An 11,203-nucleotide genomic window follows, 5' to 3' on the forward strand; every position below is an offset into this window, starting at 1 on the left:
AGTTTCTTTTTTTTTTGGAGAGGTTTTCGCTATAGGGCACGTGCGCTCGCCAGACAGAGACATAGAGACAGAAAGCGAGAAATCACCCCCCAGGGGGGATGGTCACGCCGCAATCCCTTCTCCTCCATTCTCCTCTCGGGATCTTGGGCACGCACGCACACGCGCCCGGCGTGAGTTTTAAGCCACCGCGTCCGGGACACGAACCGCGGTCGACTATGTGGGAGTCCAGCAACATAGCCATTACGCTAACTGCTGGTTCCCCATGTTTTAATAATACTGACAGTTAAAACATATTTTAACATAGATCAGTCAGTATTGGGCCAACAGATGGTGTGATAGTTAAGGGATTGGATCACACATAGCCAACTCTGTGGTTCAAATCCCAAACCTGGCAACTTGAAGAACATGCCAGACATATGCATGCATACTTAAAATCCCAAGAGGAGACTGGAGAAGAAATTGTAGCTCGGCCATTTCCACTGGGGGTGATTTCTCATCATTTTCTCTCTGTCAAATACATATATCCTGTAGGAACAACAACAAAAATCAATCAGTACTCCAGTTTCCCCATTTTTTTCAATCAGTTTATTTGAATCAGGATGCAGACAAAGTCTGTATCTTAAATTTTATCAGTATCTCAGTTTCCGTTTTTCCTTGTTTTTTTTTAGAGATTTTTGCTCTAGGGCACATGTGTTCACAAGAGAGACAAAGTGAGAAATCACCCCGCCGGGGTGGGAGTGGGGGGATAGCCACACCCTAATCCCTTCTCCATTCCCCTCTCGGGATTTCACATATATGTGCCCGGCATGAGTTTTAAGCCGCTGGGTTCAAGACTCAAACCACAATCAACTGTGGGAGTCTAGTGACGACCACTATGCCATCTGCTGGTCCCAATATCTATTCCCTTTTTATTTTTTATTTTTTTGGAGAGGTTTTTGCTATAGGGCGCGTGCGCTCACCAGACAGAGACAGACAGAAAGCGAGAAATCCCCCCCCAGGGGGATGGTCACGCCGCAATCCTTTCTCCTCCATTCTCCTCTCGGGATCTTGGGCACGCACGCACATACGCCCGGCATGAGTTTTAAGCCACCGGGTCCGGGACGCGAACCATGGTCAGCTATGTGGGAGTCCAGCAACATAGCCAATACGCTAACTGCTGGTTCCCAATATCTATTCCCTTTTAAATAGGTTTTTTTTTTTTTAAAGACAACTGATTTATTGAAGAAACTGGGTTTGGGAACCAGCAGTTAGTGTAATGGCTATGTCGCTGGACTCCCACGTAGTCGACCGCGGTTCGTGTCCCGGACGCGGTGGCTTAAAACTCACGCCGGGCGCGTGTGCGTGCGTGCCCAAGATCCCGAGAGGAGAATGGAGGAGAAGGGATTGCGGCGTGACCATCCCCCCTAGGGGGTGATTTCTCGCTTTCTGTCTCTATGTCTCTGTCTGTCTGGCGAGCGCACGCGCCCTACAGTGAAAATCTCTCCAAAAAAAAAAGAAAAGAAAAAAAAGAGAAAAGAAAAAAAAGATAGAAAAAAAAAAAAAAAGACATGGTACTGTGCACAATGCTCTATCTTTAGAGACATCCTTGAGTATCCATCTGAAGTACACAGACATGAAAATATGCTTGTTAACAGATTTAAACTGGGAGGTATGGGGAGACGGGTAAGGATATAGGTAAACAAGACTGACTTGGGACAGCAGCTGAAGGTGGAGAATGGCTACATGGGGCTTCATTATACTATGCTCTTTATTTTTTGTGTATTTATTAGAATTTCCATAATAAAATGTTTTAAAATGAGTTTTCTTTTGATAATATTACCACTATAAAACATTACATATCTTCTTCTTTAATGATAACTTCCAGGCAGAAAAATAGAATTTTCTGATGGACTATTAACTAGTACATTAACTTAAATCTTCTAAGTTGCTTAGAAACTAACAAAGAAAAATAATTTTAAAAGATTGTATTAATTACTGAATGTTACTATATCAATAAAAGACCACTCAATATAAATATAGGAACTTAAAGTATCCAGGTACGTGTCAGCCAGAATGAAGTATGAATCTTAGTGCTGTCACTTTCTGTCTACTAGCTGCATGATTTTTTGCCAAATCCTTTTATTTCTGTGTCAGAGGCTCCACATCTATAATGTGCAGGTAACAGAATGTCTTGATCATGAAGGATCCAGCACAGGACCTAGCACATGGGAAGCGCTCAGTAAAGAGTCAAACAACTTTAGCCATCCCTGCATAGGCTGTTTTCTAGCATCTCTGAACTTGGCATGTGGCTCACAACGGATGGCACACCATGGCTGGCACTGGCAGTTTTTCTTTTCTGGTGGTATGTACCAAGTCGTCAGAAGTCATGACGCATCCTTCCAGGAAAAAATATAACAAGGCTTTTCCGATGACCCAATAAAATAACGGTGCTACTAGAAGCAAATGGTGCCTACAATTCACTCCATCACCCTATCAGTTGAGGGAGAGCTACATTTCTCCTTTTAGTTCTGTTATTATTTTGAATAACCAATTTGGGATTTAACACATGTCAAAGTCTGAGCGAAATATTTTCAGCATATTATAAACAGAACATAAATTGAGACAAATCAATTTTTGTAAAAAATGGTTTATCAATTCCATTTTTGTATAAAACACATGGGAGGGACCTAGCCAATCAACACACAACTGTCACCACATGAAAAGGTACTTTTATCAAACTTCGAGTCTAAGAACATACAAATGTTTCTTTTTATCATGTCTACAAGTAATTGTCTATGCTTTTCCATTTAACTGGTTTTTAAAATTCCACATATCCCCATTATTTCTTCTGTTACAGTACAATGTTGGGGAGGAAGAGGGTTGGTTACAACAGTCTTCTAAGCCGTTTTCTGTTGTCCCTTCTTTCCAATCAGAGATTTGTGGATGTGAGGGATCACACCTAAAATGAATGAAAAAAAGTTACTAATGAAAGCTTTTTGCCACACTTTAGTGCCTTGAGTAAAAAGAATAATTATGAAGGAATGAAAAATGTATGCTAAGTCCCCCTGCTTTATAAGAGAGAAAATGCTATATGGTACATGTGCTCATCAGAGAGACAGAGAGGGAGAATGAGAGAAATCACTCCTCAGGGGGATGGCCACGTCACAATCCCTTCTCTTCTATGCTTCTCTTGGGATCATGGGCCAGCATGCACGCACACATGACAGGGTTGAGTTTTAAACCACTGGGTCCAGGACTTAAACCGTAGACAATTATGTGTGAGTCCAGCAACAACCATTATGTCATCTGCTGGCCCCATGTTAAGTCCCTTTTAACATTCTGATCCTGTTAAAGTATCTACACCAAGTGCCCCTCTAAAGCTGTTTGTAAAATTCTGTGGTTTTATATGCCTTCTCAGAAGAATCATCATGGGTTTCATGAATTCTCCAAGGGTAATCCAAAAAAGACAGAACTATCAGCTCACGTCTCACCATCACTGAACTGACTCATCTTGACTAGTTCTGTCCTTTCAAGTTAAATCAAGCTAAGCAACTTTATTTGTTTTAAGAATTACTTATTTTAAATTCCATTTGTTACTATTTTTTAAAATTTGACCAGAGAGAGAAAGAGAAAGGGAAAGTGAGAAAGCAAGCCACCAGGTCCGGGACTTGAACCACATTTGGCCATGTAGGAATCCAGCAACTTTAATAACCACACCACCTGCCGGCTCCCAATCAACTTTTCAAGCTCATTTTTCTAACATGTTTAAAGAAAATATTATAGCAATAAAACCTTAGTATTTGATAGAAGTAGATGATTATGGAAGATTTACTGCGGAGAGAAGCAAGCCAGGCTATGAAAGAGAGACATGGTATGTCCTCACTTAATATATATCAACTGTCCATATTCTATGGCAAAAACTCAAAAGATTAGAGGATATAGAAGCATAGAAAAATGGTTATGGATACTGGGGATAGTATGGGAGATGGGGGAGAGTGAGAGGAAAGGAATCAAGGAGAAAAACAGAAGCAAGACATTTAAGGGACACAGAAATAGAGGACTATCTGTTTATGATAATGTGTGTGATATTTTCAATGGATTGGTGTGAAGTGTATTCGTGTTAGGTAATTCATTTTACAAGCTGTAGTGATGTACAGTGATAGAATGTATAAAATAATAAAAATTTAAAAAGGGAGATATAAACATCAAGCTACATCATAAATGAAGTTTAGATAAATAAGAACATTATCTATGGCTATAGGGAGAATTATTTATTCAGATCATGAATAAAAGCCTATGGAAAGAAAGTTCACACGCTTTTCTGGTGGATCACTCAAACGCGCTGGCCCATTAATTAGAATGATGCATTAGTTAGAAAGACCAATAGCAATCTTGGTGTAAGTAATAATACATACCACCCCCAGCTATGGTCGCTTTGATGAGAGAATCCAATTCCTCATCACCACGGATTGCGAGCTGTAAGTGCCGTGGAGTGATGCGCTTCACTTTGAGATCCTTGGAAGCGTTACCTGCCAGCTCCAGTACCTACAAAGCACACACGAGAGAACTCTTCAGATGAGGGATGAAGTGTCAGGAGTGAGGAGACTCCCAATTACAGCTAAAAGGTCACTCTAGAGACCCCAGAAACACTCAGAGAGAAGCCACCTTAAATCTGAGCTGTGTCCTGACATGTTCAGGGACCAAGGTGACAGAAGCTCTGTTCTAAACTCCATCTTCCAGACCCCAGAAACACTCAGACAGTTGCAGAAACCTTCTCAAAGCAATTAGTCAAAACTGAATTCACCAACAAGTGACTAAAATTCAAAGAAGAGAGACTGCAGAGTGAGCAGCAGGGAGGACGGAGCTGCAGAGAGAGCGGAGAGTGGCCCCTCCCACATGCCTCTGTTCACTCTCAGTTGAAACCCTGCAGCTCAGCTCAGGTGCACCAATTCCTTAGAAACTGTGAGGACTTTGTAATATACAGTTCCAAAGTTAAAAGTGCCAGCGGCTTGCAAGCATCAGGGAAACGGATCTGCAGAGAGATTGTGGGTCACCTCCTCCCACACACCTCTGAATGCTCAGAATTAACTCAAGGAAATTAGGGGCAAAAATGTATAATCCATCACTTGACCAGAAACTACCACAGAGGCATGAGAAATATAAAAAAACAAGAAAATCTCTCTTCTCCAAGGTAAATGAATAGCCCTTCATCATCCATAGACAGTATAATGACTCGTGGAAATGTCTGATAAAGAATTCAGAATATCGGGACCAGCAGTTGGCGTAATGGCTATGTCGCTCAACTCCCATGTAGTCAACTGAGGCTCAAGTCTTGGACCCAGCAGCTTATACTCACGCCGGATGCGTGTGCGCCCAAGATCCCAAGAGGAGAATGGAGGAGAAGGAACTGTGGCGTGCCCCCCACCCCGCCGGGGGATGATTTCTCGCTTTCTGTCTCTCTGTCAAGCACACATGCCCTATAGCAAAAAAACCTCTCAAAAAAAAAAAAAAAAAAAGGATTCAGAATATTCATAGTGACAAAACTAAATGAGATGCAAGAAATGAAAGATGATGAACTCTGGAAGGTGCAAGAGAAAAGAGATGATTTCTAGGAGGTGAGGAAGTTCTTCCAAGATCTGAAAGAAGAAATATACACCATAAAAAAGAATCAAATGGAGCTGATAGAGATGAAGGCTATAATACAGGAAATCAAAAGCTCCTTAGAAAGCATTAAAAGTAGACTAAACCATGTAGAAAGGTTACTTCAAATCTTGGATGTTGAAGACAAAACCTCTGACTTAGAAAAAAAATCACCAAAGACTGAGAAAATAACTCCCCCAAAATGAGAATAATATATGATAAATACTAGATACCATTAAGTGCCCAAACATCCAGATAACTGGTATCCCAGCAGGCGAAGAAACTAGTAAGGGCATTGATAAATCTATTAAATGAAATCCTGGAAGAAAACTTTCCAAACCTAGAGAGGCATTCAAATATCCAGACCCAAGAAATACAAAGGACCCCTAATAGAATCAATCCAAGAAGATCTTCTCCAAGGCACATCATAGTCAGATTTAGCCAAATCCATAGACAAAGACAGGATATTAAAATTGGCAAGAGAGAAATGTCAGGTTACTTACAAAGGTTATCCCATCAGACTAATGGGAGATCTATCATAGGAAACAATGCAAGGAAGAAATGGGAAAAAATATTCGAAGAGTTAAGTGAAAAACAATTTCACCAAGAAAACTATACCTGGCAAGATTATCCTTCAAATGGGAGAAAAGATAAAAACATTCTCAGATAAGGGACCAGCAATTGGCTAATAGCTATGGTGCTGGATTCCCATGTAGTCAACTGCAGTTCGAGTCCCGGACCTAGTGGCTTAAACTCACACCAGGCACATGTGTGTGCATACCATAGATCCCGAGAGTAAAATGGAGAAGGGACTGGGGGCGGAGGTGATTTCTGTCTCTCTGTCTGTCTTTCTAGCAAGTGCACATGCCCTATGGCAAAAACTTCTCAAAAAAACAAAAACAAAAAAAACACAACAAACAAAAACAACAAAAAATAAAAAACTTTTTTTTCAGAAAAACAAAACATGAAAGAATTTACTAGACCGGCCCTTTGAGAAATTCTGAAGAGAGTGCTTTACCAGGACAACTAAGGACACACAGACAGAAATAAGAGAACAAAAAGCAACCAAGAAATCCACCAACTTAATGGTAGGGACAAAATATTTGTAAGTATTCTTATTTTGTGGCAGAAGGGTTATTTGCATAAGTTCAATAATACCTATTGCCTTGAATCAGAAATCGGAAATAACTGTTATTGACAGGGCTTGGACTGGAATGTCGTATCTGATGATACAACCAGAAAACTACAGAACAAAGGTGGATCTGAAGAAAGCCAATAGCAGCTCTTGGAAAGACTGCCTGGCACCATAAACAGTTATGCCTGGCAAAGGGGATTGATTACAGAAGCCATACCAAAGAATTCATACCATACCACCCCAGCACTGTAATCAGTAGAGGTTGCAAAAGAGCATCCACAACCAGAGGATTACCTTGAGGAAGACTTCTGAAGGAAGAAAGACTGATCTTTGCTAACAGATGGTATACTACAGAATGAATACTTGGTAGGCAGGACTAAGTTGGGAAGTTTCATGTATTGAAATCTGTGCAGGGTGTTTGCTTTTCAACAGTTTGATTAGTTGACATGTAAATGTTTTCTTTTTTTTGGGGGGGGGGAGGTTTTTGCTATAGGGCGCGTTTCCTCAGGTGGAATGTCCACACTACAACCCCTATTCCTCAAAAATATTTAAAACTATACTGTCTCGGGGCCAGTAGGTGGTGTGTTGGTTAAAGGCACTGTACTCCCACATGGCTGACCATGGTTCAAGTCCTGGACCTGGCAGCTTGCCTTCTCACTTTCCCTCTCTTTCTCTGTCTCTCTCTCTCTTTGTCTCTCACTCCATCCCTCCCTGGTCAAATAAATAAATAAATAAAGTTAAATAAAATAATTCTTAAAAAAAAAATAAATAAAACTTTAAAAAATAAATAAAAATAAAACTATGCTATCTCTGTTGTTATAGAGTTACAAAATTATAACAAATATTTAAAAAGCTATCTTTAAAATTGAGTTTTTTGAAACTTTGAAAGTTGTTTATTAACTGCCAAGAACTATGGAGTATGAGCAAAATTTTTTAGAAATGTAAAATAAATGTTTGTGAGAAAACGTAAACATAAATAATTTTTTTTTGGAGATGTTTTTGCTATAGGGTGCATGCACTTGCCAGAAAGACAGAGAGAGACAGAGAGACAGAAAGTGAGAGATCACCCCTCAGGAGGGATGGCCACGCCACAATACCTTCTCCTCCATTCTCCTCTCAGGACCTTGGGCATGTATACACATGCGCCCAGCATGAATTTAAGTCACTGGGTCCAGGTCTCGAACCGTAGTTGACTACATGGGACTCCAGAGACATAGCCATTAGGCCAACTACTGGTCTTAAACATAAATAATTTAAAAAAGATCACTCTATCACTTCTACATATAACACACATACACAGTATACACACACACGCACTTTTTCTTTCTTGTATTTCTTTAATGCTGTTATATAAACTCTTATTACTTTATCTCACACACTTTACACTTTATGGCCATTCTATACAACAGGCAGAAACTGAAACAAAAATCTACTTCCATATAGGAAGAAATTAAAGGTATTATCTCTTTTTTAAGAATTATTATTTTTTGGGAACCAGCAGTTAGCGTAATGGCTATGTCGCTGGACTCCCATGTAGTCAACCGCGGTTCGAGTCCCGGACCCGGTGGCTTAAAACTCACACTGGGTGCATGTGTGTGCGTGCCCAAGATCCCGAGAGGAGAATGGAGGAGAAAGGATTGCGGCGTGACCATCCCCCCTGGGGGGTGATTTCTCGCTTTCCGTCTCTATGTCTCTGTCTGTCTGGCGAGCGCACGCGCCCTATAGCAAAAAACCTCTCCAAAAAAAAAAAAGAATTATTATTTTTTAAAGAACGATTTTCTTTAACTTTCTTTCTCTCTCTTTTTGTTTTAATTTGACAGAGGGGGAACACAGTGAGAGACAGAGGGAAAATGAGAAAGCAAGCTGCAAGGTCCAGGACTCGAACTGCAGTTGGCCATGTGGGGGAGGAGTCCGGCACCCTTACACATCATGCCTACTGCCGGCCCAAATGGTATTCTCTCTTAGCCAAGATCCTAAATGTCAACATTTAGAAAAGTCATACATATATTGGGGCCAGCAGGTAGTGTGATGATTAAGGGCACTGTACTCCCACAAGGCTGACCATGGTTTGGGTCCTGGACCTGGCAGTTTGGCTTCTCACTTTCCTTCTCTCTCATCAAATTAAAAAACAAATAAGTAAAATAAATAGAGTAATTCTTTAAAAAAATAGAAAGAAAAGTTGTGGGACCAGCAGTTAGTGTGTAATGGCTGTCACTGGATTCCCATGTAGTCGACAGAAGTTTGAGTCCTGGACCTGGCGGCTTAAACTCACACCGGGCGTGTGTGCGTGTGTGCCTAAGATCCCTAGAGGAGAAAAGAGAAGAAGGTATTGTGGCGTGGCCATCCCCCTAGGGGGTGATTTCTTGCTTTCTGTCTGTCTCTTTCTGTCTTTCTGGTGAGCTCACGTGCCCTATAGCAAAAACCTCTCCAAAAAAAAAAGTTGTATATTTTTATGTATCCATGTAGTCTATTTTTGTATACCCTATAATAGCTAGAATTTTTTTTTTGCTATAGGGGGTCTATGCTTGCCAGAGAGACAAAAGAGACAGAAAGCGAGAAATCACTCCCCAGGGGAGATGGCCATGCCGCAGTCTCTTCTCCAGTCATCTCGGGATTTTGAGCATGCATGCACATGCGCGGTCAGCTATGTGGGAGTCCAGTGACATGATCATTACGCCATCTGCTGGTCCCTGGAATTTATCTTTTAATATCTGTAGAAAAGTTGGGGTCAGCAGGTGTTGTGGAGGTTAGAGCAGCTGGATCCCGCATAGCCTTCTGTGCAGTTTGAGTCTCAGAATCAGTGACTTGAGGTACCAATGGTTGGTATAATGGCTACATAACTGGACTTCCATGTAGGTGACTGTGGTTCGAATCCCAGGCCTGGTGGCTTAAAATCATACTGGGTGTGCGAGTGTGCATGCCCAAGATCCTAGGAGAATGGAAAAGTAATTGTGGCCTGGCCATCCCCCCCACCCCCCCGAGGTGATTTCTCACTTTCTGTCTGTCTTTCTGGAGAGTGCATGCGCCCTATGGCAAAAACCTCTGCCAAAAAAAAAAAAAGAACCAGAGGCTTGAAAAATGTAACAAGTGTGTGCTTACATGTGCCCAAAATCCAGAGAGGAGACTGGAGAGCCAATTAAGGTGTGGCCATCCCCCCTAAGGGAGTGATTTCTCACTTTCCCTCTCTCTGGAGAGTGCACATACCCTATAACGAAGTAAAAAAAAAAATGTAGAAAAGTTTCAAAATGTAATTTAAGGGTAAGTAGGTGGCATGGTAGTTAAGGTACTGGATTTCCAAATGGCTAACTATGGTTTAAGCCCTAGACCCAGTGGCACCTAGGAAAAAAAAAGTAACTAAAAATAAGTTCTTATTCATTTTAAAAATGTATTATATCCAGTTTTAAACACGAATGGGCTATATAATCCAGACAATAAGCTAGATGCCTTTTATCCCTTTTTTTTTTCCACTCCTTTTTTTTTGGGGGGGAGGTTTCTGCTACAGGGCGTGTGCGCTCACCAGAAAGACAGAGACAAAGAAAGTCAGAGATAGAGAGACAGAAAGCGAGAAATCACCCCCCAGGGGGTTTGGCCACACCGCAATCCCTTCTCATCCATTTTCTTCTTGGGATCTTGGGCACACATGCAAAGAAACCTGGGGTGAGTTTAAGCCACTTCTTCCGGAACTTGAACTGTGGTTGACTACATGAGATTCCAGTGGTATAGCCATTACATCAACTGCTGGTCCCACTGCTCCCTTTTTTGAAAGAGGGATTTTTGCTATAGGGAATGTGCACTCGTCTGAGATACAGAAAGAGAAATCACCTCCCAGAGGGGATGGCCATGCCACAATTCCTTCCCCTCCAGTCTTCTCTTGAGATTTTGGGGATTCATGCACACATGCCTGGTGTGAGTTTCAAGTCGTCAGGTCCAGGACTCAAACTAGACAAGTACATGGAAGTCCAACAATGTAACCATGTTGCCATCTGCTGGTCCTTATAAGTCTTCTAGAACAACAGTTTCGACTAGAGGAATTTTTAAAAAAGAATTATTTTATTTAACTTTATTTATTTAATTTGACTAGAGAGGGAAAAGCAAGAGAGAGAGAGTGTGAGCCACCAGGTCCCAGACTTGAACCGCAGTTGTCCCTGTGGGAACCCAGTACCCTTAACCACCATGTCACCTGCTGGCGACTTTCAAAATCCCAGTTGGCCATATACTGCATTCTTTGTTTTGCCTCCATACACTTTCATGGCATTAGTAATCTTTTGATGGAAAAAATACAAAGAATCTCCTCAGAGCTCTTCATTTAAGAAGCATAGTAGCAAGCCTGGGTGTAAATAAGAATTATCAAGCTTTTTTATTTTTATTTTTTAAATTATATAATTTTATTTGTTTTTATTTTTTTTTTAAAGTTTGATCACACAGGAACAGAGAGAAAGTGAAAAAGCA

At 41.0% G+C, this 11,203-nt stretch overlaps 1 protein-coding gene across 4 annotated transcripts in view; it reads right to left on the reverse strand.

Annotated features, from left to right (window-relative positions):
• Positions 1-1,698: 1,698 nt before the first annotated feature.
• H2AZ2 (H2A.Z variant histone 2) overlaps positions 1,699-11,203 on the reverse strand; it is a 30,140-nt gene continuing 20,635 nt past the window's right edge. For 2 of the 4 annotated variants that reach the window (XM_006166027.3, XM_006166028.3), the window contains exons 4-5: positions 4,395-4,524; positions 2,607-2,938 (exon numbers count right to left, since the gene is read on the reverse strand). In XM_006166027.3, coding sequence (XP_006166089.1) covers positions 2,877-2,938; positions 4,395-4,524 — 192 coding nt within the window. In that variant the 3' untranslated portion in view covers positions 2,607-2,876. Of the gene's footprint in view, positions 2,939-4,394; positions 4,525-11,203 lie in introns of all 4 variants that reach the window. The other 2 variants (XM_014583196.2, XM_006166029.3) reach the window with 2 other exon arrangements.

This window comes from Tupaia chinensis, unplaced genomic scaffold (assembly GCF_000334495.1).
Source record: "Tupaia chinensis unplaced genomic scaffold, TupChi_1.0 Scaffold144150_1, whole genome shotgun sequence".
NCBI classification, from domain to species: Eukaryota; Metazoa; Chordata; class Mammalia; order Scandentia; family Tupaiidae; genus Tupaia; species Tupaia belangeri.